We start from the raw sequence: 27,874 nt of genomic DNA, 5'->3' as shown, positions 1-27,874 counted from the left end.
ATGGAGACGGATCGAGGTGAGAGGCAGAAAGCCTAGGAGACAGACTTACTATGTCCATTGTAATATAGGGTTCAGTTTGTCTGTAGTTGAGCTATGGAACTGTTGGATGAGTCAACATTACAACAACTTAAATATTCATGCATTGTCACTGTTCATAATACTGTATAAATTTAGCAAGATTGGAGCAGGTGCTAGAAATACTAACTGATAGTACCTGCTTTTGCTGTTGGAGGTTCAATAGTCAGAAGAGTCACGGGGAGTGAAAGAAATAAACAACAATAAAAAAATGTTTTGTAGAGGTTTGTTCCATAAAAAGACTGACTGCACTGTATAGTCTCATTTATTCATTAAGGATTGCATCCATTAACACGGCCTCCTGGGCATCTCCGAAAATCAGGTGTCATCAATATTATCATCGCAATAATTGTCCTTCACAACTCAAATGGCTCTCTGTGTATTTAAAAATTGGGATGTCTGCGTTGCCACAAAATGTTTGCCATGTCATTGTTTGAACAGCACTGTTTTAATTAGGACGTGCGTGCGTGCGTGCGTGCGTGCGCGTGCGTGCGTGCGTGCGTGCGCACTTATCCAAACCTCATGAACTTTTGTGCGTGTTGCAATAGTGCCCCCTTAAGGAATACTGTGGGATGACATGCTTTCTGAAGTCCTACACCACACTCTCATATTGTCGCTCACACCCGCGCACGTACACTCCCACACACGCACACGCACTCCAATGACACGGTGTTATATTTGGAAACACAATTTCATGCTATCAGTCCTGGCAAGCTATTCCATTTAGATAGCTGCCGTCTGTCTGTAGTCATACGTGTGCATGCGTGCGTGTGCGTGCGTGCCCTGTCTGCATTCCCTATAGAGTTGAGTCCCTTTAAATTATTTTGGGATTAGTTTTGTTTTGAAAATTGGTCGCCATGGTAACGTTTGATTCCAAGTAATTTTGTTGATGATCAAAAATGTACAAATTAAAAAAAGTCAGTGAAACGATCCCACAGCAGATGATCAGCCAAACATAAAAAATGATTCAAATCTCTGAGGTTTACGCGCGCGCAGATTGAATGCATTCAATGCAAGTCTGCTTTTTCACGTCCTTTTGCGTTTGGTACGAGCACAAATCATCACGTCTCAGTGCTGACTCCTCTCAGACCACCAACAGAGCGCAAGACATTGTTGATTGTCGCCTTGGCTGGAGTTGCTTCACTCTCATTCCATCTAGTGTCCCGACATGCTGCAAAGCGCAATCTTTCATTTTGTGTTTGTTTGCCGCATGCAAGTGTCACGCCTGCGCCTTTCTCTTCAGTTGCTCACGAGTCACGAATCTCAGCCATCTTTTTGTCAGTGATACCTTCACTGCCTCCATCCTTTCGCTACTGACTGATGGTCGGAGGCAAGCAAGGCACAGACTGTGCACTCAACAAACACATTATCTTTACCTGATGGGACTCAACAATGATTGATGATAATAATTAAAAAAGGTAGATGATTACTTGGCTCGTAAACTTTGGAACTGTGGATTTGGAGCGTGCTGCTTTTCAGTTGAATTAAAACAGGTCACTTTTGTATTCAAGTGTTTTTATTTGGGTTGTTTTGAATTAAATCGTGCTGTGACATGATTTTTGTTGTTGTTGTTGAATGATATAATGTTTTTTCCACAGTTTGAAACATCCCACTCGTTTTTATTGAAATGTTCTGATATGATCATACACTTAGTAGAATTTTTTAAATGATTCTCCAACTCTAATTAATGTCACAGTTTTCAGTCTATTTAATTTCAAGAAAATGAGCACCAGTTTTCCGACGTCGTAATTATTTAAAACCTCCTTCGAGTGGGTGTGGGACTCTTCACTCCTCTTCCAGGTGCTACCTTGGGAGGGGTAGGGCTAGAAGGGGAGCGGGCAGGCTGGATCGGAGTTTGAGGCATTTCAATGGGCATTTTGGGAGGGATAATTGTTTTGGCTGTCACGGTTGGTTTTGCCTCGGGGATTTTCTCACCTTGGCGGTACACGCAAACCTGAAGAAATTCGGACAAAAAGTTAGTTTCATTTCAACCTTGCACGTTGCATCCCTCCATCCATTTTCTGAACCGCTTAGTCCCCACGGGGGTTGCGGGCGTGCTGGAGCCTATCACAGCCGTCATCGGGCAGTAGGCGGGGGACACCCTGAACTGGTTGCCAGCCAATCGCAGGGCACACAGAGACAAACAACCATTCGCACTCGCACTCACACCTAGGGACAATTTGGAGTGCTCAATCGGCCTACCAAGCATGTTTTTGGGATGTGGGAGGAAACCGGAGTGCCCCGAGAAAACCCACGCTTTGGGATATGGGGAGAACATGCAAACTCCACACAGGGAGGGCCGGAGGTGGAATCGAACCACCTTGCAGGTTCAAACAAGATATAATAGTATACATCACAGCTCTAAATTACAAAATATTTCATTAGGCTCCAGTGATTTGCGGTACAGCAACACTCACCACAATATCCACAGATTCCCCTCCGTATTTGTTCTGGACAATCATGGAATATTTGCTGGAATCCTCCATGGAAACACCTCTGATTGTAAAGCTGGCAAACTTACCCTGGTCGAGGGAGACCACGTACTGAAACACGGAAAACAAATGTTGAAATTGTCAACTTGGGACCTTTATGTTGAACCTCAAACAAAAAACAATAAATAATATTGAACTAGATTTCTGGTGATATTTGTGCACAGTTGGGGTCCCTTCCAGCACAAGTCAATAAAGCAACGTCAGATATCAATATAGTAGCTGTCTGAGTTCCCACTCATAGTGTCAGTGCCACGTGAAGCCATGTGAATGTCAGTATTTAAATACCGGTAACGTCAAGACTGTATTTCTAAATGACCAATAAAAACACAACTAGACTGTTTCATTAATTTGCAAGGAAACATTTTCAAAAAGTTTTCGCTTTATACATAAAAATATACATATTTTTGTCTTTGGGCCAATCCAGGCCTGGTTTTAGCTGTACCTTGCCTCTCACCCATAGGTTGTTGGGAAATCTTCCAGCTCAACCTTTACCCTAATGAGGACAAGCGGTATCAAAAATGAGTCTTTCATTCTGTGTGTTTTCAAACTTTGAAACATAACTGCTTTAGTCAACATGTAAGTAGCTATAATTTCCGCATGTGTCCTATGTACTGTCTAAATGCATTTTCTTTGTGTTTTCCCAATACTTAGCTTCAAAAGCATTTGACGGTAGCTGTGTTGAGGGAAGGCACCCCTGAGTTTTAGCAGACATATCACCAAGGACATCAGTTCTTGTTTTAGACGCGTTGTTAGTAGGTGAGGGAATGAATAAAGACGAGGGGCAAACTTTCAAAACATATATTCCTCCTGGATCGCTGCCATTTCTTTAACTTAAATCTTCAAAGGCAGCAGGAGCCGCTGGGATGCCGATAATGTATAAAGACTGACTGACTGGGAACACGGAATGGATGATTTAAGCAAGGCTGGGTTTATTTTTGTTTTGTTTGAACATGCTTACTACGTTGGTAACCTCATCATCAAGTAGGCTGTGTAACCTCGATTGCTTTCAGTTCTGATTGTTTTTTTCCAACACAGACTCTGCTCTTGAAATTATACATTCAGAGTGTGCTTGAAGATATAAAAAACGTGATTGAAACAGACGATGTGAAAACAGATACGGTCATAGTAATGATAAACAGAGCAACCGCTTTTTTGAAGATGTCGGTTTGATGGTTGATGTGCACTGCGTGGAAGTGGAGGTTCTGCTCATTTATTTCTCCATTTATTATTTTACCTGATCATCACGCTCGACCTCCACTCCATTCTTTAGCCAGGAGACTTGCGGTTTGGGGTCCCCGCACACTGTGCACGTTAAACTCAGCGTCTAGTGACATGGAAACGAGGATTAGTAACGTAATCTGACTAATACCCTCTTATTGCATCCAAACAAAAAGGCCTCTATCGCGCCAGGTTACCTTCTTTTCCATAATGGTGACGACGTCTGGCAGACCTCCAATCACTTTACCGCGATCTGGAATAAAACTGTCATTTAGCAAACAGCATTATCATGCCAAAAGACGATAATTGAACAGAATGAAAAGATGCACACTCACTCTTGTCAGCATAAGCTAAAGCCCTAAAAAGAAAAACAAATTGTTTAAGCTCTTCACTTTACTTACAGAAAACAAAAAAAGTCTTCAAATAAAGTTACTGCAGTTCTAATTCATTGGATGACATTTAGATAGATGACTCTCCTGTTTAGGTTTATCACGTCAAAGCACTACCCTTGTCTAAGTAACAGTATATAATTGAAATGGTTATCTAATCCAATACAGCAAGGTCAACGTTGAATTGAAAGATAACGGATACATGCCTTTAGTCAGGGCAATTGATGATCAAATGATCTTAAAATTTTACCATCCTTATGCAGAAAAGGAGTCCCCGTGATTTTGAAAGACGCTTTATATGTGTTTGACTTCAAACGACACTCATATTTTCGTCGTCACTGGCTTTATCTTTCAACCAATGATCCAAAATGATGACAGATTGTTCTCATTCTAGTTGGTTGCATTCTGCTTCCCTTCATGGCCATTGGCCAAATTAAATTATCCTCTACACGCTTGGGTCGGAAAAAGTATCAGATGAATTACCAGGGGATATTTTAGTCCAATAGCCAAACCACAATTAGAATGTACTTTTCTCTGATATTCAAAGTTGTTTTCCTTTTGATAATAATTGGAAGAGGCCAATTAGAGCAGCAGGCTGGGTGAGAGGTCAGCCTGAGAACCAGATGGCTCGGGGAGCTCTGCTCTCCTTGTTCCATCTTGATTCTCAATAAACAGCCAGCAGGGTGGGACACTTGCTCCAGCATGTAGGTGAAATGTTGCGCTTGAACGCCTCTCATTGGTACGTAATTAGAAAAGGGATTTGGGAGCTTTCCACTGTCTTTTTCGTGATTATTGTTTTTAGCACCATTTTTTTTTCCTCATTGATGTTAAAAATGGAGCATGTACCTTGCATGTCACACTCAAGCTGTTGGACTTCCATTGTTTTTGTTTGATTTCAAACCGAGTCATATCATACACAAATTGATAAGCCACATGCTGTGGTTTCACTTATATTGATACTAGAGAGTCACTTTGTCACCACCGAGAAGCTAACAAAGCACATGTCCAAATTATGCTGATTCAAAGTTTCAAAGTGATTAGGGATTGAATACTTACTTGAGTCTCTGGAACTCAGCGTATGCTTTGTCATAAACTGTAAAAGACAAAGACTGAATAGCATCATTTCTAATTCAAATGACAAAATAGCACTGACTCCCTTTATCACCTTCACCACTGAGGTCCAGCGTCCGTTTGTGTGAGTCTTCCGGGTCGGTAATCACGATTGAGTACTTCCCTTTGTCCTTCTCAGTTGGCTCAATCACCTTTACATCAAAAAGTTCATTCAGCCGCTTATCAACACTAAAGCCATCATTTCATCAGTGCCTGGCTATTAAATTATACATGCACGCCTATAACTCATGCTTATTTCATCAGAAAGGTAATTACAATTACCTCTCTGGCACAGGGTAAAAAAAGAGATCATTCACTTAATTAACTTTTATAGACACAATGAATTTTTTTTTATCCCCACTAATGAGTGATCTAAATTTGTTTCATTTTTAGAGGCCATCCTGCCATCAACCCAAATTAGTTATGGACCCACCAATATACACACAAAATGTCATACCTCCATTGTTGCCATGGAAGGTGTTCCTCCTATCACAATCTTGTCACTGAGGCAAAGTTTTTTGTCACTGTTGAGAGACACGGGGTGGGAGAGATTATTAGATGGTGCACATGTATGCAATTATTGTTGATATGAGAGTGTGTGTACTGCCTACTTTTGAGGTAATGGAAAATCATGTTTACATGCCAGCCTAATGTTACGCCGAGGGAGAGCAATTTCTCTTTCTCTTGCTATCTGTCATTGGCTCTCATGTGCATTCGCAGAAGGCGTGAGCAGAGGTTACAAATCTCATCTCCGTAATTTATGTTCTATGCATAATTAAATAACCTCAAAAGCCTCCGCTAACCCGTGTCACCCTTCCGCCTCCCGTGTCTTCATTCTTTACCGTCCCCTCAAGCCTTCCCTCTCCACGTTGTCTTTACACCTGTTTGTGCATTTCACTCTGTTGGGCCCCATGGAGTGCTTTTAAGTGCAAAGACGTCCACGCTGCTCTGTGGAAAATAATCGAGTGTGATTTTGGTTACAAAACAAGCCCATTTTGCTCCAATAACAGGGATAATGAAGGCACTTGCAGCAGCCGTCCCGAAGAGTAATGTTTTTGTTTCGACTTGAGAGGAGAAACCAAACAAGGTGCTTTGTGCTCCTCATATATTTGCAGGCAGGCTTAAAATGATCACCTCTCCCCCTACACTTAGCACACTGTGTTTTCATGATTTTTGTCATAGAGGTAAGCAGTAATTACAGTCAGGGGCTTAGCGGTGAGAGGTGTTCGTACTGAAAATGGCGCCTTACCCGTGGTACCAGACGATGTTCATCTCTGAAGTGTAATACTTCATGGGACACTGCAGCTGAATCCCGGTGGCGGTGCAGTGGATCACTAGCTCATGCGCACTCACTCCTGTGGGTGATGATAGAGGTGAGAGAGGTCACTTTGGAAAATCACACAGCCACTTTTGGACTACTGACAGTCACCAAGCACCTTTGCTTGTCATCAGGGAAGTCTAATTCAATTTTGGTCTACAAGCATGGAGAAGTGCATGACTAAAAGGGTACGATTTTTTTTTTTTGATCCTCCAATGATGAAAATTCGTGCAAGCGTGTGTGAGTGTGTGTGTGTGTGTGTGTGTGTGTGTGTGTGCGTGTGTGTGTGCGTGTGTGTGTGCGTGTGTGCGTGCGTGTGTGCGTGTGTGTGTGCTATGTGAAGCAGGAAGACACCTACCAGCCAGTCGGGTGATCTGGTTTATGGCCTCTTCAAACACTACAAAATAAGACATACAAGAAAAGTTGATGGAAATATTATGGTGAAAAGTTACAGAATTTGAAATTTGATGAAATACGAAGTGGAAGGCAAGGCCAGTTGCGACACTTATATTTCAAACATGTTCTGTCCTTCACACGTTTTAATGAGGAAAGTTGATTTCACATGTTTTGCGATGTATTCTTGATTTTTGCCCTCATCAATCAACCTTGTAAGTAATTCAGTTTACCTTTTCCAGAAACGTCTATTTGGCTCATGTCCTTCCCTCTAGCATCGCTGATGGTGGCCTTGTAAAGCCCCGATGTTTTCAGAGAGAACTGGAGAACAGACAGCAATAAAATAATGAGAGATGGCATTTGTTTACCAATCTCCACATGTCTCAACCGCAATTAAATTTAATTAATTCGTTAAGTCTAGCTGTCCTTTTACAGCCACTGTAGCGGGAGCATCGTATGTATTGAGTGAAAGATGTGAACATCAACAGGAACTAAAAATAACTTACCAGTTTAATTGCCAGTTTACAGACTCCTGATACCAGGTCAGGTTTCACATCAGGAATTATTTCTGCATCTTCTCTGAACCAGTGGAACTCAGAGTCTTTCTTCAAGTTGGCAACCTATGAACATATCATGCAGTGGTCGGGGTATGCATGAGTCATATGTCGATTTTTGATCATAAAATGTGGAATTTGATCATTCGGGCGATGGTAGTAGGATGTTGAAGAGCAAGCTTCATCTACAAGTCATGTTGGGAAGCAAGATAGTTTGAATTATTCAAGCTTCAATGCATGAACATGCTGACATGCCAAACAGAGTTCTCAACAATCGACATCTTTGCTGTAGGCTTGTTACAATGTTTACTTTCTTTGAATTCATTGAAATTACAGTACTCCCTCGCTACAATGCAGTTCGGTTATCGCGGCTTCAGTACATCGTGGATTCCCCCCCCCCCCAAACAAAATTCACAAATTCAAAATAAACCTTCTAAATTGAGGAATTATGGCACAAAGGTTGCCCACACACCAGCAGAAAGCAGGGAGTGTCCACACAATTGCAGTACGTACACTTGTACCTTTTTATAAAAATATAATAAGAGTTATAAAAACATATTTACAGTATTGTTCCTTGTTATAAAAAGCTGTTATAATAATTAAATAGTTCTAAAACCATATTTACAGTATGTACACTTTAGCTGCATATACATGTCACACACACACACACACACACGCACGCACGCACTCACACACACACACACACACACACACACACACACACACACACACACACACGTATTATATTTATATTTATATTATTTATACATTATTGTCTGTATGTCATTTATACTACATATTAATATAGTATTTACATGTTTGAAACATTCTAAACCTATAAGGTCATTTGGGATCGGGCCGCCTTATTTGTTCTTGTGTTTTAAGTCATTATTTAATGTTCTAATGATAACGTATGCACTTATATGGTTTAATATATACTTATTGATACACAAACAATGTATGTATGTTTAAAAAAAGGGTGACACTACTTCGGGACACATATTGCGGGTGGTCTTAGAACCAATTATCCGTGATAAACGAAGGATTACTGTACTTGAGGGGAAATTCCACTCGCACAAAAATAGACAATTGACTTTTAACTCAATAGAGTATTTATGGCCAATAAAGAGGCAGGTTTGGTCTCTTTCTTTCCCTTTAACAACTTCTAAATGTTTGATCATGAGTATAACGTTCTCTTTTGCTTCCATTAAGCCACCATTCCAAGTGACTTTTCATGTGAAGTACCTTATCTTTATTCAGAACAATTGAAAGCTTTAAGTGTTACACTCCCAGTGAAACTGTGCAGAGGGTAAAAACACTAATACCATTTGTAAGTAAATTGATTCCTAATGCTTTCAACGTGGCTGACTTCAGACTGTCTAAATCATTGATAATTGATCAATAAGATTTTCTTTGAGCATTTGCTTTGGCTCTCCCGGATGGAAATTCCATCTTTCTTCCACCGTACTGAGTTGTGGCCTGCAGTTAGTCAGCCAAAATAATGTAGTGCTCCCAAACTAACCACAAACAATCACCACACGATTGCTAAATGTCGGCAGCTTGACAAGGACCTTATGTAGTACTTGCAGTGTATGCATATCCTTCGAAACTTTTTTTTTTTCACATTATTCACAAAGGCATAATCTCAGCAGCCTCATTTCAGTTAAGTCTCTGCATGGGCGTTATCATTGAAGACCATTATTTCCTGTACCCGCTCTGAGCCGAGTGGCTAAAGAGAGCTCCACAAGTGAGCCTTGTGTTTGTTTTGAGTGCAAATGTTCAATAATTGAGTTTGGCTGCATTTACCTTGCACAAGAGTGTGACTGAGCAGTCGTCTCCCACGTGAAGGGATAAGAACTCGCTGAAGTGGGGGCCTATTGGAGAGCAACGGGACACCAAAACACTGATGAAACGTCATTATGTTTAACGACTTTTGGACATTTATTGCCTCAACTGCAGCAACAGCCCACTGAATAATTTAGCAGTAATTTCACATCTTTGTGTGCTAACCTTTGTCTGACAATGAAAGTGTGGTCATCCATAAATGCTGGCCACATTATTAGACACATCTGTACATTCTAATGAACGCACCAAGAGAGCTGCACAATTATTCATCTTTTTCCTTGGTGTAAAAAATGGTGACAAAATAATAGAATCACCTTATGTTGCATCTCACTAGCAAAAAATGTGTAATAGAAATTATTATGTGCAAAAAAAAAAATTGAAGGTTGTGTATGTGGGTTTATTTCTTTTATATGAATGAAATATGTAACCCACCTCCTCCTGGTGAATACATTGCTTCCAGCTTTAGTCTAAGTGATGCATGGAGCCCATAGAATAAATAATGTTGTATTTCTTACCCTCCTTGACTCTGATGTACTCTCTCCTTTGGTATTCAGCTTCAGCCAGCGCAGCCTTGAAAGCTACACACACATGAATGCAAGCACACACACAGAATAATTTAAATTAGCCAGCAGGAATTCTTACACTACACATTCCTTGAATGTACAGTGTAAGAATTCCAACCTTAATTGAGGCACATATATCACATAAAGAACTACCAGAAGCCAAACAAAAATTCCACAACGCAATGGTACAGCTAGATGAACCAAAATCGATGAACAAGTTAGAAATAATTAGAGCGTCTCATTATCACTACATACAAACATCAATGAAAATATGTTTAATTCTGTTGCCGACATACACTTAGGACGTTTATCAAACTGTAGCATATTTTGTCCACCAGCTTCTCTTACCATCTCCAATGAGCACCAATGAGCTCTGTGCTTTGCCGCCTCCATCTGTAATCTGGCAGGTGTATGTCCCTTCATTTTCCTCGGTAAAGTGGTCCATGATCAACTCGATGACGCCTGTAGATACGTCATGGCCCATCTTGATGGACTGCAAAGAAATCGTTTGAAAGACTAAAGCTGCTTCATGCCACATATGAAATAATGTAAGACGCTTATAAAAGTGTTTGAGATCTTTTCCATTTTGCAGCCATACAAAATGCAGCTTACTGAATCATCCTCATAGTGCATTGCCCAGAGCTAACTTCTTTCATACTTTTGCTCCATCTTTTTTTTTCAAACTATTCTTTTTAACTAAAACTGTGTCTTACATCAGCTCCAGACATTTCCTTGTCGTTAACAAAGAATTTGTAGGTGACGTTGGGGGAAATTTCCTCAGCCTGCAGCCAGAACCTCATTCTGCCTCTCTCCAAAATTTTATAGGCCAACTCTGACTTCAGTGGGATGACTAGAAAAAAGGACAATATTTGAAAGAGGTTAAAAAAAAAAGCATCTTTTCATTCTCTCCTTAGCACTTGGGCCCGAGGAGAGCGTCTCTCAGCATTCATAGGGGAGTAGGGGCTAAGGGAGTCAAATGAGATGCAGCAATAGTAGTTAGGCAGGTGATGCAAATGCAGGTAAAGAATATTTGGATCTAACAAAAGAATTGTTTCAGAGCTAAGACACAAAAGGTAGAGACGAGGTAGAGGACGGGTAAAAAGCAAAGGATGAATTATTCACAGAAATGTATTGAAGACACAGAAGGATTCAGCCAAATGGTACCTACTTGGGTGTCTGACATCATAGCTGAGTGCCACAAGCTTTTTCATCTCTGAAACACAAAGACATTCATTTGTACTGTATTTCATGCCATGGTTTGACACTTCAATCTCTCTATTTCGACTGTGACGATCTTCCATAGTGAAAGAGGCAAAAAAATGATTCAAAACAAAATTATTGTTCATTTGTTTGAGGATTATTAATTACTCAGTTCAAGGGGCATCGATATATACTGAAAATTGGAAAAAGATGGATAATGTTGACGTTTTGTTTTTTCCTTGCCTCCATCACTTAGTGCTTGCTCAGCTAGTTTTCTTATACACATGGATTTTATGTAAGCGGACCATCGTAAATGCTGGCATAACTACAGAGAAGCGGCTCAGACCCAATATTGGTCATTTTGAAGACAACCGCAAACTGGCAGATACACGAGAAGGACGGCTAGGCGATTGTTGAGAATGTTCATTGGAGACTAATTTACCCTGACCCTAGTTTGAAACCCTAGTTTGAAACCCTAGTTTGAAACCCTAACCGTAGTGTGAAACCCCAACACTAGTTTGAAACCCTAGTTTGAATACCTAACCCTAGTTTGAAACCCTGAATCTAGTTTGAAACACTAACCCTAGTTTGAAACGGTAGTTTGAAACCTTAACCCTAGTTTGAAACCCTAGCCCTAGTTTGAAACCCTAATCTGAATCCCTAACCCTAATTTGAAACCCTAACCCTGGTTTGAAACCCTAGTTTGAAACCTTAACCCTAGTTTGAAACGCTAACCCTAGTTTGAAACCCTAACCCTCATTTTAAACCCTAGTTTGAAACCCTAACCCTAGTTTGAAAACCTGACCCTAGTTTGAAGTGGCTCTATTCAAATGTACCACACTCATAAATAAATAGGGATAAAAACACTTTTCGTGGGGATTGAGAAATTTACAACAAAATAAAACATACCATCAGGGTCGATGGAAAAGCTTGATGAAACTCCATCTGTGTTGGTGACAGCAACAGAGAAGTTCCCAAAGTCTTCTTTATCTGCATTCTTAAAGATCAGCTGGGTTCTATGCAGTAAAGTTTTCGCGAGACATCGACAGACAAAGACTGTCAGATGAGTCGTGTTGAAGATCTTTATATGAGTGCGTGGTATCTTACTTGTTGCCTTCAGTTTTAATCTCAATTCCTTTGGAGAAATCTGTGATTTCTTCATAATCTTTCTTCCAGACAAACTGAGAGCCTGCATTCATTTGGCACGACTCAAAAGTGAAAACAATGTCGCCCGTCTTCTTATCAATACTGCAGGACACCTCCTGGGAGCCTACATTACGCACAAAGAAAACACAAGCATCACTGGGAATACTTTGACTGCACTGTCCTTATCTGACAACAACACAGGAGCTGCCCGTGTTTACATTTTAGTGGGGTTTTTGTTTTCTTTTAATCTGAAGCAAAGCTGTTCTTCGCTTTACCTGGCACAGCCTTGGCAGTGACAGGGTCAGAATTCATTGAGGCCATTCCTACACCTGAATCATTGACAGCACGCACCCTCAGGTCATAGGTGCAGCCCTCTTCCAGACCTGTTACCTAGGAGAACAAAAAATGTTACTGAAAGTTATGAGAAAAGAGTTCCACCTTATTTGTTTTTATCTATTTAAACACAAATCAAGACAATAATTCATAGTAGGTGTAAAATTGGCGCTATCGAGGGATTTAAATACAACAATGATCTTATGCTTAATGGATCACTTATGTTCTCTGGCATCTCAAACCCAACATGCAATTGCCAACTTTGTGCACTAGATGCCAGTGTCATACAGGTAAATGACACAGCAGCAGGGCAAAAAAATGGTGAAAACAAGAACACAACTATCAGGACTGTAATAAAAGCAACCTGGACATTTGACTCATTGAGATCCGGTTCATGAATGTCTTAGATGAGGTAGGAAAAGGTCTACTACAGAAACAGGCCTACTGTTTAGAATGAACAAATCGTTACTTACTTCCTAATGAAGGTCCAAAAAGCAACAACAGAACAATCACATTACCAGATATCCCCACCTTATAGAAGCATTGATTGACAGGTGTCTCATTGGCTGTAGTCCAGTCATCAGTGTCCTTCTTAGCATACTCCACATAATAACCAGTGACAGGTCCGGAGCCGATGTAGACGGGCTTTTGCCATTTGAGCACCATAGAATCATCTCTGACCTCACAGAAATCCAGATCATAAGCAGGACCTGTAGCGCAGCACACACAATCAAGATTCATTTGCATATTGTCTCTTCATTTCAGTGTAGAACAAACACAACGAACCTGGCTCAGGCATTGTCCAGGCCTCACAAATGTAGTCGGGTGAGTGGTGGGATGGTGGGCTCAGGCCAATCAGATTGGCCGCGTACACTTGGAACTGATAGACCGCTCCTTCTGTCAATTCCTCCACCTGTCAGTGAAGGCAAAGATGTTGTTATCCACTCTCAATCTTCAGAGAGCTATACTCCCACAGTTATTTAATTATGCATGCATATGAAAAGTTTGTCGTTATTAGTAGTATAGTATATTTAAGGTTTTATACATTACCTTGAAAAGTCTTTCAGCAATTGGTGGAATATTGATCTCCCTCCACAACTCTGTTCCACTACGTCTCTTATCAACGTAATATTCTTTAATTGATGCTCCACCGGAGTGAAGGGGCTTCTTCCAGCTCAGGACCATTGAATGTCCATCGCAGTTCACCAAAGCAATCTTATAAGGAGCGGAAGGTGTGGCTAGATGGAAAATTTAAGAATGAATTGAAAAGCAGTGACACAAGCAATAAGACAGAATAAGAAACTAATTTTAATTGCAAAATGAGGAAATACTAACTAAGGGCAGCCTTGACTGTGAGTGGTGCAGACTCCTGGGACTCCTCACTGAGGCCTATCTCATTGATAGCCTGGACACGGAACACGTAGGTTTCTCCGGTGGTAAGACCGCTAACCACGAACCTGTAACGAGAGCGTCACACGGGTTTCACACTCTTCAATAATCACCGGAGCCATTGAGTCTAATCAAAACTACAAAATCTCTGCCTGAGATTGTTTTTATTTATTTACTGCAAACGTACTTAGTGGTCTTGTGTGGTTTGTGGTTGGCTGAGGTCCAGTCTTTGGACCCCTTTACACACTGGTCGATGTAGTAGCCAATCAGATTATTGGGTTCTTTTGGAGGAGCCCACTGAATGAGGACAGACGTGTCGGTTTCCCGAGTTGCGATGACCTGACCTGGAGCTGAAGGGACACCTGATGCCAAAGGAATGAAGCAACAGTATTAACGTTGTCATCACATCACTCATGATGGATACTGACGGAAAGAGATGAACACGATTAAAGACCTTTAATCTCTTGGGTTTCAATAGGTCGACTTGGTTCTGACGGCTCACTGCATCCATACATGTTTGCAGAAACGACTCTGAATCTGTACTGTTTACCCTCTGACAAGTCAAAGACGGCGTAACGAGGAGAGCGAATTGGGACCTGAGTGTTGACACGTTGCCACGCCTCACTGTCTGCCAAAGTCTGCAGCGAAAGAGACAACCATTGTTACTCCAAGTACTATTGGATAATTGTTTTCTGTCACTGAAATGCAAAAATCCTTTACGTTCTTTATGAGTGTGTATCTGACATTAGAGAACCAAAGTAGCAGTGATCAATAGGCTGACTGTCAGTAGAGGCAAATGTCTGGCTCACCTTTTCAATGTAGTACCACATTGGAGCCTTGCTGGATTTTGGCGGAGCTTTCCAGCTCAGAACAATGTAAGTCCTGTCAGTTTCCGATGCATGAACGCCTGATGGAGCACCTGGAGGTTCTCCTTCAGCTTTATACAAAGTATGTAAGGGAGCAAAAATTCACTGCCAATCGCATTGTACAAGGAGAAATGTATACAAGAAATTCCAAGTCAAAAAACACACCTTCAACTTCATCATGGTAAGAGACGACATCCAGTTTTCCTCCAAGTTTTTTAGCTACAAAAAGAGCAAAAATGATGATTATTATTTCAGTATTTCCAAATTGATGTCTGGCTTTTTCTATATGATTATATTTGGAAATAGCAAAAACAAATGTCAGTTTGTTGTCATGTTTCGAAGATTGCACTTCACATTTATGGCAAAGTCATTGAAAAATAAAAAAAGGGCAACTTTAACTGCTAAAGAAAATATTTTAATATTTAATATTTTTAAATCAACCTGAGTTTGAAACCCTACTTTGAAACCTTAACCCTTAGTATTCCAGTGCCACTCACTGTGCAGCCTCCCAAACTCAGTCGGGTCTAGCGCCGCGATGGGCTCAGACATGCGCGAAGGTTTGCTGACTCCTTTGGCGTTGACGGTTCGGACTCTGAAGCAGTACGAGTGTCCTTCAAACAGGCCGGCCACCGGATATTTACAGATCTTTATGGGCTGATCATTGCATTGAGTCCAGTTTTCGGTTCCAACCTCGCTTCTGAAATGTTGGGTGAAAAGAAAACTTGAACTGAACGAGGATACAGAGAGGTGATTGATATTTATAATTTACTTTTAAGTATTTTTCCTATAGTATCATTAGTATGAGAAGGTCAAAATTTGCGGAATAGCTCTTGTTTACTCAATGGCAACTCTTACTTGTCAACAAAGTATCCCAGAATTGGACCCTCTGTCGTCGTATTGGGAGGCATCCATGACACAATGACATAATCTCTGTTGGCATCGTGGATCTTGATGTCCATTGGAGCACCGGGTGCACCAGCGACTGGGGTAGGACCATCTACACAGCAAGGGACAGGTTGACATTGATTGAGTCATTATTTATATAGATGAAGAACACCAGCCAAATGGAATTGAAATTTCAAGTTATTTGACAAGATTTCGTTCTAATTTTGGTTCCATTCATGTTAAAGGTGTTGGATGCATATAATATTTAGTTCACCATTCCTCACCTGCAACAGAGACAAATGCACTATGTTGCGCAATGCCTCCTTTTGTAACCATACGCAGTGTGTATAAGCCTTCATCTTCTTTGTAGAGGTCAGGAATAGTCAAGGTGCTGACTCCTCTGCCCGTTTCAATTTTGACCCATTTTGAATCAAACAAACGAGTGTCTGGAATTGAGAAACACATAAAGAAATGCAATTGTGCAGAGTAGCAAACAAAAAGAAAAGACAAACAAAAAGAAATTTAAATAAGACTAATTTGTAATCAATTACCATCTCTGTACCACTGTGCATCAGGTTGCAGGTTGGCCAGGTTGGGCTCAAGGTCCATGGCGGCGGTCAGAGTAGCCGAATCCCCTTCAGAAGCAAAGACTGGGCCGAACTTTTCCGTAAAGGTAATGTGGATTTTAGTGAAATGGATTTTTGGAATCATTGAAACTAAGAAAAACAGGGTGAAAAAAATGTCAGATGACAAAAAGGGTAGGAAATCCCTTGCAAATGACATGAGCATTCCAATTATTGTAATTATAAAACAGGGTTTCATTAACATTTCATCACCCAAATTTAAAATATGCCTCATATGACCCATACAAAAAATATCATCCGCTGCCATAACTTCCTGACACATACCGTTGTAAGGAATCCATCCATATGGACAAAAATCTTCTTTCTTGTACCCTATAAGAATAAAAATCAAAGTTGTTTGAAATACGTAGATGTAGAAAAGTTAGAATAGCACAAAAGGTAATATCTAGAAGATGTTTCATGTGAGTGAATTTACTTGCACATTTTGTGGACTCAAATGAATTATATCAAATGAATGGAAATCTAATACGTGCATTAATAAAACATTTAAATATTGTATAAAATGTGGGAGGACATACTCTTCACAATAATGGAAGCCTGACTTGTTGCTTGTCCATGGATGTTACCAGCCACAACTGTGTACTGGGCTGTATCGTCAGTTGAACATCTGGGGGAAAAAAAATACACTACAATACAAAAAATATTGAATTTGGAATTTGACCTTGACAATTGACATTCATCCCTTAATGCTTTAACAGCTCACTCCTATAACACACTGTCATCAAAATTCTTCGACATTCTCAACAAGATTACTGATGTCCCTGGCGAGGGCTGGACAAAAAGTGTTGTACAGCAATTCTGGATAAGAATGATTAACATGCTCTCCAACTCTACTGTGACACTTGCCTTGGCAGACTGGAGGATTTAAAGACTTAAAGAAACACTGTCATGTTGAGGCTTTGCATGCATTCATAATGACATGTATCATGGTCATTCTTTGACATTTTAGTCCCCCCCCCCAAAAAAAACAACTATTAGAACTTATAGGAGGCTCAAACTGTGTGTTTGTAAAATGAGAAGGATCTGAAGGTGATTGGATCCAAGGAGAGCGAGATGACTAAAGGAATCCTTGAGTGTCATTTAACACTGAGGTCAGCACTTGAACAGCTGAGCTTCTCAAGAGGGGAGGGGACTGCAAATACGCAATCCTCCCTTGAGAAAACTATGTGCCATGATGCTCCCGGCACAGAGGCTTTCAGGACTTGTCAAAGCAAGTGTTCACATCGTCCTCATTTAATGTACCTTGGAATCTCCAGAGAGTGGACTCCTCCTTTTGATTCAACGAGATACTTTCCAGATGACATGTCCAGGATCATACCATCTCTATACCTAAGTAAAAAATAAATAAATAGTAGAATTGAGACATGGTACCGTCATCATTAGATCACAACACATTTGTGTACATTTTTTTTTAACTCACCATTTCACAATCGGCAGAGGATAGCCTTCCACAGTACAAAAAAGTTTGATTGGAGTGTGTTCAAACACAGTGTGCGACCTGAGTCTGACCAGGAAGGATGGCCCCCTGATCGTTGGTTCCTCTCGCACGTACTTGCGCGGCATCCTCATGTTTAACTAAATGGAAATGGAAACTCAAGCCTGAACATAAATACTGAACAGAACATGCTATGGTGGTTATTTTGTCACACAGCTCTCTTATTTATGTGCTTGATAGGTTTGAGTTTTGAAATCAGTGTAAAAATGAGAAGTGAGAGAATTCTTACCACTTCCCGAATGTGGGCTCGTGTTTTGTATGCATATCTATCCGACGACTCCTCGGAGCTAAACAACAGACACAAAGATGAATCACTTCATAACAGATTAGGCATTTGAAAAAGCAATTAATGGGTGCTTTTAGTTGGCAATACCCTAATATTGGCAAATTAGCCAATTAAAATAATTCATAATATTGCCTTCATGTTAAAATTTTGCCCCCAAAAATATATTTACAAGATGCATTAACAAGACACAACGATACTGAAAGTTACCATTTAGTACTTTGATACTACTCCAATCCAACCCTGCAGCAGTCAGTGGTATTTGGTATTTTTATATTTTATTATTTCTTATCCTGATAAAAATTCATCTCACGTGCTCTTGTATTTGTGTTGCATTCCAGAGAGGTTCATATCATGCAGGCATGCAAGAATGGATGTCAGAAGAAAGGGGAGCACAAAAAGAGTTGCAGCATCTCAGGATGGCGCTTTGACCACTAGAATCGCCCCAACAATAGCTGTAGTAGTGGGACTCCAGCACTTAGCATATCAGGGTGTATGTGTATTTAGCAGCTTTCAAAATCGTCGTCTTTTTTTCAACAAGTTATTGTCACAAATGTTATTCTGTTTTCAAAAGATCCAAAAGCTGTGTTCTGATGCAAGGTGTTGTCTAGACTATGTTTACACCCTTGAGAGCAAAAATCATTCCAATGCTACATCTTAACTGTAGAAGAGAGAATTTGACTGTCTGACGAACTCATAGGAAAGCAAACAACAATAGTCAAATATGTTGCCAAGGGAATCTGCGGTAGGGCTGTCACAGACTATTTGGTGACAGAGGGACCATAGCTCCAAATCTGCGTTTAAGTGAATGACAAGTTGGTGTGTTTTGATGCATATGGATAACTTCTAACTTTTAGATTTGTAATTTCTTTTATAAGCAAAACTGGAATTGTGTAAAAAATATCAGGGTCGATGGAACGTGGTCCAAAGAACCCATTCAATGTCGGTGCAGATTCCGATAAAGGTCGACAACTAAGATTTTTTTCATTCAGGACACATACATAATATCACATGCATAATATCACATTCACATGACAGAGGTAAGAAAATTAGCTTTATATGAGCAGCTTGCACAGCAAAAAAAAAAATTAAACGTGGCAGATTGCGCATTGACAGGATGCATAAGCAAGAGTTAAAAAAGAGAACGAGGGACAAGTGGGGAGCTTTGCAAAATGAATTACAGCAAATGACAAACACAAGTCAGCAATCAGATATTCAAGGCACAACTAATTAATGTGTCAAAAAATGTCGCTGGGCAGCCTTAGCGTGTGGGAATTAAACCAGTACTGAGCAGCACTTTCTCATTTTCTTCTTAACTCATTAAATTCCAGCCATCTACTGAGCAGCTAATGCCTATCAGAATGGATACAACCATTCCCCCCTAAACAGAGGCTTTTGGGCCATCAATGTTTGATTTCAACTTCAGTCCCAAAAGGAGGCAGGACCCTCAAAGGACTTGAGCTACTTGTCCCACGCAGTCTCGGACAGTTTAAAACTATTCAAACTTTGAGGTAGCCGTGGACACTGCGATAAAGTAAATTTCTCTGCTCTTCAATTTTGTTTCTTATTGGCCTCACCATTTGAAATTATTATTAGCTGCATTGGTATGGCTGCATATTCAGGCAACGCTTACAACTGAACTGCTACTTTTAGTAAGAACACAATCAGCATCATTAGAATCATAAACAGTGTTGCTTTTTGCCTTACAACTAGTAGCTGTCCTGTACCTGCTGTATTCTTTGAGCACATACTGGCTCTGTTTATGGTGGTAGTCATGGTTGTAACTCCCTCGCTTGATCAAGCCCCACATGATGACACCACGGATATTGACCTGTTGGATCAGCAACACACACACACACACACACACACACACACACACACACACACACACACACACACACACACACACACACACACATATACTGTATAGTACTTACAACACATCACATGCGATTGCCTTAAATATGTCAGCACAGTAATAACAACACATACAAAGATATTGTGTAAAGAGCCATTTAAAATGACAAATGCTAATGTTACAGGCCACTTGGGGTTTGGTCCAACTGTAGAACAGCATTCTGAGAAGTAATACTTCACCCTTTGACATTGTGAACAAAATGTTGGACCCTTCTTAGTATGACGTAGAGCAACTACCAGTTATTATTAGATTGTGCAAGTGTCTAGTATTGTGTTAGCACCATCTACCAAATGGAACTTGTACACTTGGCCACGCACGTTCAGACAGGTTCAAACATAATCTCTCATTGGCTGCCTTGCAATGACTGGGTAAATTACTAAAGACAAAGATGCACAGATTCACATGAGTAAAGTTTTCTATTGGGGAAGATGAAACTTATGTAAGTACTTCATTTGTTTGTTACATGCCATATTTTAACCAGCAGTAAACAATAAAACAACAAATCTGACTATCCTGTATGTGCGTTGAAACTGAAGTAAACTGAAAGGTAGCTGCTCCTGTCAGTGCGTTACCTCTGGCCAACACTGTAAAAGTACAACTGTCCAAAACAACACTTGAACCTCTCAGTCTGTAACACTAAACCTCTGCAATGCTCAGCTAAAACTGTACAAACATGTGACATTCCTACAATGGATAAAACAACATGCATGTGATGTTTAACAAAGTCCCATTAGGTTCGCATTACTCTATTTTTAAGACCTGAAACAAAACTTTAGCAAAAGGCCAGAAAGACTCCAGGATGTTGCTATGGAGAACACGCAAACAACTGTCCATTTCATCCATAGCTCTTATTTTATTGGACAACAAACACTGATTTAGACATATTGCAACAACTCTATTAAAACATCTGACTTTTATTTTATCATATCTATGCGTGCAAGTGTACAACACCTCATCGCACCCCTTCTCAGATACATTTCTTGTTCCTACCTGGTCCCTCCCAATTTGGAAGACAAGTACATTAAAATTCCAAACACAGCAAGGGGGAAAAAATAAGGTTTTGACAAAGCTTTGCTCACCCCTTGAGATTTCCTTAGCAGCGACTTCAGTTGTCAACCTAAATCCACGGGGGAGCCTAAAACCAGTCCCGGGCCGACTAAACCTCCAGCGTCTCCAACGGACCCCCACCTGCCTTTTTCGGAGGCCTTAAAAGGAGAGAGAGGTGCCTATATATAACCAGGATCCTTCAAGACACACAACTACTATAACAAGTCAGTCGTCTCTTTGATTGTCACCGTCTGTTAGCATTTCTGGCATGTAAGTTTAACACCCAGTGATGAAAAACTGATGAACTCTTGAAAGATGGTCTGCACAATGGGGAGAATCTGAAAAATGTTGTAAGGAATATCCAATGCAATTTTAGTTGGGGGGAAATATATGATCCAAGTTACACGTCGGACTGCTGAAGTTAGTGTATTATAATGAAAAAGATAAATTGGACAATTTAGAGAAAAAGTTGAAATATTACAAGAAATATTTTGGATTTTTATAAGAAAAAGTTATATTTGTTAAAATAAAGTCACACAATATCATTAGAAATATAAAAACACTTTGGGTTAGATGGTAAAAAGAGGCAGTCTTGTGTGGTTCATCCTCTTAGGAACAGATACAAAAGTTTGACAATCAACAATCTGATCATAAATGAAAGGTTCACAGAAGAATAAAACAGTTTTATAAAGATTGTAATTTTTTTATTGAATATTATTTGTTTCACATGTTAATTAAATACTATTTTATTCCCATAAATAACAAGATCAGTCTATAGATCTACTTGTAGGCAGACATTTATGACATTTTATTTGTGAAATTGTGCATTTTTTGCCTGCAATACAATAATGCAACTTAACTGTATTAATATTTTGACCTTATTCTTGCATATATATGTTTGTTTTGGCCTTATTGCTATTTCCATTTTGAAACATTATTTTCTGATATGGTAATGGCAGCTAGTGTACAGTATTTAATATACTGATGCCTAGTTATCGAACTTTTTTTATTTTAACATTTCCATAAAACAAGAAAACTCAACAAATTATACAAAAAGAAAAGTCCAGTTGCCTCCATTCAAATTTTGCGGTGCACCTTGACCTGGCTGACTGAGAATCTACAACACACAGATGTAATGTGTCAAGTCACAATGACTTGGGCAATTATGGCATTAAGCCAACGTGATGCTGTAGTGTAGGCTGGGATCTTTCTACTGATTTGTCTTACGAGTGTGTTGCATGTTGAAGTTCAGCCAGTGCTTATTTATAAAACAAGCTACAGTTACAGCTTGCCCTATTCCTGACATGGTAAGTAACCTGCGAAAAAGACTTCACACGAGACTAATATCACTCATCACTAATTACCAATGGTCCAGATTTATTTTTGTTTACTTCATCTTGAACTATAGTAAAAAAAAAAATCCCAATATGTGACAAATTGAGATTAATTGTCATCTCTAAATTGAGTCAAAAGGAGCTCCTGTTGGCTGGAACTGTGACAATAAAGCCCAGTTCTATTTTTGGCACATAATGTTGCTGGCAGACAGTGACAAGTTGGTAAGTCAAAGCTCTGTGGTAGCTAAGTGGTGGTAATTTTCTTCCAGTCCCTGCTGACAGATTGTAGCTCAGTGAATGTTTCCCTCGTTGTGCTCCGCTGACAAGCTTAATTTTGCGCATTAGATCATAATGACTCATTAATTTAATAAGAGCCCCATGGCAATTCATACATTTAATCAAGCCTGCCTGATGAACATGAATTAGTGAAAGAGACCATTTAAAAAAAGCGAGCCATTAAATATAGTCAGTTGACCATCTGAATTATGGCACTGCAAAATATATACATTAAGCATACAAAACACATTCGTACAGTTTTTTCTAAATGTAGTTTGGGAGATGCAGCCCTTATTTTGGACTAAATTCGTGCGGTTAACGTTGCGTCCCCAGACACGTTGCGGTTCATAGAGGGAGCGACGTATTTACCACGTGACCATGCATGTGGTCGACGGCACTCGTGATTGGCTCAACCGGTAAGAGACGGAAGTGCATGCAAGACGTAAACAACAGCCGCACTCGTCCTGTGACATCTCCGTGTCGTAAGCTATCATGAGCTAACAGAACTCGGCAGCCTTCACAAAGCAATTTCCCAACATAGAACGAAGTAAGTTATTATTCCTCCTATCAACGCTTGTTCCACGCGAAGCATACTGGCTTTGCAGTGAGTCATCAAACGCTTTGATTTCATGCATTATGCAGCTCGCATTTTGACGTTGGACTTCGAACTTGAGCCGCTCTTATATATTCTGGCCAATAAACGTAATGTATAAAACAACTAAGTTTTTGTCATGTCTGAGCATTGTTGTCTTTGTAAATCCAGAAAAACTGCTGTTACTAAACTGATCTATTATTTTAACCATTTTTTTTAGTTGAACCATTTGTTTAAACAAACTATTTATAGTCTTCAGGAATAAATAATGACCTCAAATGTAATGTGCATAAAAGTCCATCAAAACATATAATTTACGTACCTTCCGTGTATTACAAGCGAAGGTTCCATAGTGTAGTGGTTACTGCGCTGGACTCTCGCCCCAGCGATGCGAGTTCGAATCCCGGCGGGACCAAAAAATATCATGCAACAAATTAGGGGTTGGGGTAAGGGTTAGGGCGATTGTCGGGGATAGAGGTAGGGTTCGAATTGGGTTTCGAATTGGGGTTAGAGTTTGGACTAGGGTCGGGTATAGGGTTAAGGTTAGGGCGAGAAATGGGGATAGGTTTTGAGTTAGGGCGAGAAATGGGGAAAGGTTTTGAGTTAGGGCTCAAACTACTGATGGGGATAGGGATTGGATAATGGTTAGAGTCGGGGTAAGGTTTCAAGCCAGGGTGGGGATTAGGGTGAGAGGTAGGGTTGGGGTTAGGTTTACAGCTAAAGTTAGGGATGGGGTTAGAGGAAGGGTTGGACCTAGGGTTGGGGTAAGGGTAAATGTTAGAGCTGGGTTTAGATTTAGGGTGGGAGCTAGGGTAAAGAGCTTGAGGGAAGGTTAGGGATAGGGTTGGACCTCGGGTAAGGGTTAGGGCTAATGTTAGAGCTAGGGTCTATTAGTTTGAGCTGCACCATTAAAACATATAGTGTATGTACCTTCCATGTAACATAAGTGAAGGTTGTATAGTATAGTGGTTAGTGCCCTGGACTCTCGCCCCAGTTACCCGAGTTATATTATTATCAACAATAATTCATTCACAGTTTTTCTTGTATCTTTAGATTCAACATGAGTCTAAGGTATCCTCTTCTGTTCTGTCTGGCAGCAGTCTCTGCCTTTGCTATGTCACCTCCGTAAGTACAAGGGGAAAAAATGACATTAACTGCATTCTTGTCTGTTAATGTTCAGTAAATGTATTAAGAATTGTCTCTGTGACATACGTTTGTTTTTCCCTTAGACACATGTGGACCAAACTCATCCTCACCCACCACTGGCCCAACACTTTCTGTTCTGTGAGTTTCTTTCAGCCTTTTAGTAGAAAACATGTTCATCGTATTAAGGTAACTCCTAAAATGCAAATCCATGAATCCTTTACCTTTTTAATCTCGGTGGCAAATGTTGCTTATTTTTTATGGGCTTTTCCTCTGACTCAACTTTGAAGCTTGTGGGGTCATGTGACATTTTATGAGGCTGCTATGATTGTGACACCATGCTTGCAGTCTTTTATTAGATTAACTTGGAGAGGGTGCTGTTTTTCTTTCATCGGATGAACGTGTAATGCAGGTGATGAGATCAGATTTTTGTGATAAATTTCAGGTGGAGGCGTGTCATCATCCTAACATCACCTACTGGACACTGCATGGACTCTGGTATGTGTGTGTGTCATAGAATTACTTCCTATGTCTACAAATAGCCCATTTTTCATAGTTATTATGCAGAAATATGACAAAATGCAGTAGTGCACTCTTCTCCTTTTCCAAGGTAACGAAACCTTAGTGGTGTCACATTAAATGTATGCTGTAATTTTGCAGGCCTAACAGAGGCGCTCTTTGTAATGCATCATGGCATTTCAACACATCTGAAATAGAGGTATTTTCTTTTCTTTTGTAAGTTATAATAATAATAATAATAATAATAATACTCTTTCTTGTTAATTTTTAGGACTTGCTCCCAGACATGGAAAAGTCTTGGCCTGACTTATTGAAAAATGCATCATCTGGATTTTGGTAAGAATAGGCATTTCACCTATTGAAATGATTAACTTGGAGACAGTTCATCAACTCTCAAGTGTGTTTGGGTGTTTATGATTTATTGTACTTCCGGAAAGTAAATGATAAATTCTATGACTACAGGAAGTACGAATGGTCCAAACATGGCACATGTGCTGCGAAAGCACCCGCGCTTAACAGTCAACATAAATACTTCAGCAAGGCACTGGAACTGTACCATAAAGTGGACTTGGATAGGTACTGAAAACTCACAAACTGCCAAAACAAGTTTATAGTTCACTTGACAATGTCAACAGTATAATTCTATTTCTGTCTTTGTCATTGTAGTATCCTGAGGAAATTTGACATTATCCCATCTGAAAAATATTACAAAGTAAGTATTTCTGTTTACAGCATATTGTATTGGAATGCATCACATAGAGAAGTGTAGAACAATAATTGCCTGCAACTGTGATCCAAATTATCCCGTTTTCAATAATTGGTCTTAGACTGTTTTATATACTACAAAATATATATCTTTGCTCATCCGCAGGTATTTTTTGCCACTGACACATAGCGACAGCAAACCTATGAAATGCTCTTCCACTCGATGGCAGATGCTACAATTAACCCTGCTTGCGAAAACGTAAATTTGCGCTCAAATCGAGACTAGATCGTCATTATTTCAGTATGTACTCTATATTTGTGTTGTTTTTATTTGATGTGGCATGACATTTTTCATTTTGTAGTTTTCTCAAATCGAAGCAGTCATAGAAAACTTCTATGGCTTCACACCCAAGATACAATGTGTCCATCCATCTAAGGTATGAGCATCTCAAATGAATATTGGAATCTCCACAAATTCATTCCACAGTGTATTGAGTTCACCTCAGTATTTGATGCGTTTTCCAGAATGGCGATGTGCAGGTTTTGGGTCAAATCGAGATTTGTTTCAGCCCCGACTTCTCCCTCTTGGATTGTGAGAAAGAGATTTCTTCCCCCGGGGGCTCTGCGTACAGCGTCTGTGATGAAGACACACCAGTTTACTATCCACCTCTTTGAAAAGCGAACACTACACACACTACAGCGTTGACATTTTTGTACATACAGTACATAAAGATACTTTTACAGTTAACTACTGAAGTCAAGCAAGTCACAATGCACACAGACTGAATGCTTGGAATGCTTACTCCAATTTATTGTCCTGCAATACTTGTAATCAATCACAAAACAATTTCCATTTTTCATCTGCCTGTTTATAGGTTGAACCTATCTGCTAATAAATCAACGAGCTTCCTTTTTTTCTTGATAATATCATCGCTATAATTGCGCCACAGTATCTTTGTTATTATTTTACTTATTGTTTTGCACAAGTCTCATTTTGTTGAGTTACGTCTTTTCAGTATGTGAAAAGTTGTTTATATATCCAATCATGATCTATTTTAGGTTGTTTACACTAACAGCATTAAAATCAATGTCATCGTCTTATATAGTAGACTGTGTTTGGCGAATGCAATGATTTAAGAGCAGCAAGAATTAATGATGATTTAGTTTTGAGTGATATAAAATATGTTACTCTGGGGCAGAGCAAGTTTATTGGAATCATACGCTACTGTTTTAGGATTGTAATCCAACTTTCAGGGAACAACGTGCAGAGGAAAATTTGCTATGGTTCTCAGTTGTTTATGGTTTATTATTGTTGGTTATTGTTTATTTTTAATAATCATCAGAATATGTTGACTTTCAATAAAAAATATGATTCATTTTGGGTGTACCAATTTCAATTCATTTTTGGTTACCTTGTAACAACATAAATGTCAAATTTAAGCATTGTCTTTGCAATGGCAGACTTGATGATTCTGTCTCTTGTGGATCCAATCTCATTAGATTGTTGTAGCAAGTGAGTAGCTGTATTGCGCTGATGCTGTATTTCAGCCTGTCTTCCTGCATGTATATTAATATTGTGATCTCCTTACAGAGCTTTAATCCTATCTATACAGAGACACCATGTCCATAATCCTGAATCTACTCCATACGACACAGCAGACTGCATCTTATAACTAACATTTGAGAAATGCCGTACGGTACTCGACAGCAGTATTTTTGGGTAGAATCCTAAACATGTTCAGAATTCATTTTGCTGCAATTGGATGAGGTAGGAAAAGATATGTTATGAATTATAAACCCACATAAGTAAATTCCATAACCTTCTCAGCCAAGGTTTACACTTTTCACTGCTGGTTTGTTTTGTGGTAATGGTATTAAGAATGTCAAATTAAATATATGGATTTTGCTTTGGTCACTTGACCCAGGTAGAGTGCAAAATTCATTCACATCATAACCTCCCACCCCTTCTTATGTAACACTGCAGCTATGCAAAGCTGCTGATATGACAGATCCGTGCACGCACACGCGCACTGTGCCCCCCCACCCCCACCAGGACAGCTCTGCATAATTCAATCAATCAGTATTGATTTGAAAGATCAATGTCATCCACAGCATGTCACATTTTCCATTGGTTGTTCTGTT

The 27,874-nt window shown here is 39.8% G+C and overlaps 2 protein-coding genes across 2 annotated transcripts; one reads left to right on the top strand and one right to left on the bottom strand.

Annotated features, from left to right (window-relative positions):
- Positions 1–1,605: 1,605 nt before the first annotated feature.
- myom2b (myomesin 2b) lies at positions 1,606–26,302 on the bottom strand. The gene is made up of 39 exons (XM_085907968.1): positions 26,234–26,302; positions 19,926–20,029; positions 18,145–18,202; positions 17,841–17,995; positions 17,663–17,749; positions 16,939–17,027; positions 16,685–16,732; positions 16,328–16,492; positions 16,061–16,222; positions 15,747–15,888; positions 15,389–15,588; positions 15,057–15,110; positions 14,835–14,962; positions 14,480–14,663; positions 14,213–14,387; positions 13,972–14,093; positions 13,687–13,874; positions 13,423–13,549; positions 13,168–13,346; positions 12,579–12,693; positions 12,265–12,427; positions 12,067–12,173; positions 11,126–11,170; positions 10,671–10,807; positions 10,306–10,450; positions 9,910–9,972; positions 9,356–9,423; positions 7,502–7,615; positions 7,229–7,316; positions 6,961–6,999; positions 6,534–6,639; positions 5,742–5,808; positions 5,340–5,436; positions 5,231–5,267; positions 4,121–4,143; positions 3,983–4,038; positions 3,802–3,891; positions 2,493–2,618; positions 1,606–2,029 (listed from the first exon to the last, which is right to left on the bottom strand). Exons 2-39 carry the CDS (start codon positions 20,006–20,008, stop codon positions 1,829–1,831), a joined length of 4,233 nt encoding a protein of 1,410 aa, XP_085764094.1. The 5' UTR covers positions 20,009–20,029; positions 26,234–26,302; the 3' UTR covers positions 1,606–1,828.
- On the top strand, positions 23,181–27,109 carry rnaset2 (ribonuclease T2). Its single transcript, XM_085907969.1, has 10 exons — positions 23,181–23,320; positions 24,419–24,490; positions 24,595–24,649; positions 24,954–25,006; positions 25,169–25,226; positions 25,299–25,363; positions 25,490–25,603; positions 25,694–25,739; positions 26,095–26,169; positions 26,258–27,109. The coding sequence occupies exons 2-10, from the start codon at positions 24,426–24,428 to the stop codon at positions 26,405–26,407; spliced, it is 681 nt and encodes a 226-aa protein (XP_085764095.1). The 5' UTR covers positions 23,181–23,320; positions 24,419–24,425; the 3' UTR covers positions 26,408–27,109.
- Positions 27,110–27,874: the final 765 nt, after the last annotated feature.

Source organism: Syngnathus leptorhynchus, chromosome 3, assembly GCF_054491065.1.
Source record: "Syngnathus leptorhynchus isolate UIUO chromosome 3, UIUO_Slep, whole genome shotgun sequence".
NCBI classification, from domain to species: domain Eukaryota; kingdom Metazoa; phylum Chordata; class Actinopteri; order Syngnathiformes; family Syngnathidae; genus Syngnathus; species Syngnathus leptorhynchus.
Note: the sequence above shows the minus strand (reverse complement) of the source record. Positions and strands in the feature narration are given on the sequence as shown.

Bases quoted from the DNA above. Each gene is read 5' to 3' on its own strand.
- myom2b (XM_085907968.1), bottom strand. From the start codon at position 20,008: ATGTGGGGCTTGATCAAGCGAGGGAGTTACAACCATGACTACCACCAT. The intron at 13,550-13,686 runs GTAATGTATAAA...CTTCACTGACAG, and splicing joins TTGCTGAAAGACTTTTCAAG to GTGGAGGAATTGACAGAAGG. The intron at 2,030-2,492 runs GTGAGTGTTGCT...GAATTTCTTCAG, and splicing joins GGGAATCTGTGGATATTGTG to GTTTGCGTGTACCGCCAAGG.
- rnaset2 (XM_085907969.1), top strand. From the start codon at position 24,426: ATGAGTCTAAGGTATCCTCTTCTGTTCTGTCTGGCAGCAGTCTCTGCC. The intron at 25,007-25,168 runs GTATGTGTGTGT...GTAATTTTGCAG, and splicing joins TGGACACTGCATGGACTCTG to GCCTAACAGAGGCGCTCTTT. The intron at 25,740-26,094 runs GTAAGTATTTCT...TTCATTTTGTAG, and splicing joins CATCTGAAAAATATTACAAA to TTTTCTCAAATCGAAGCAGT.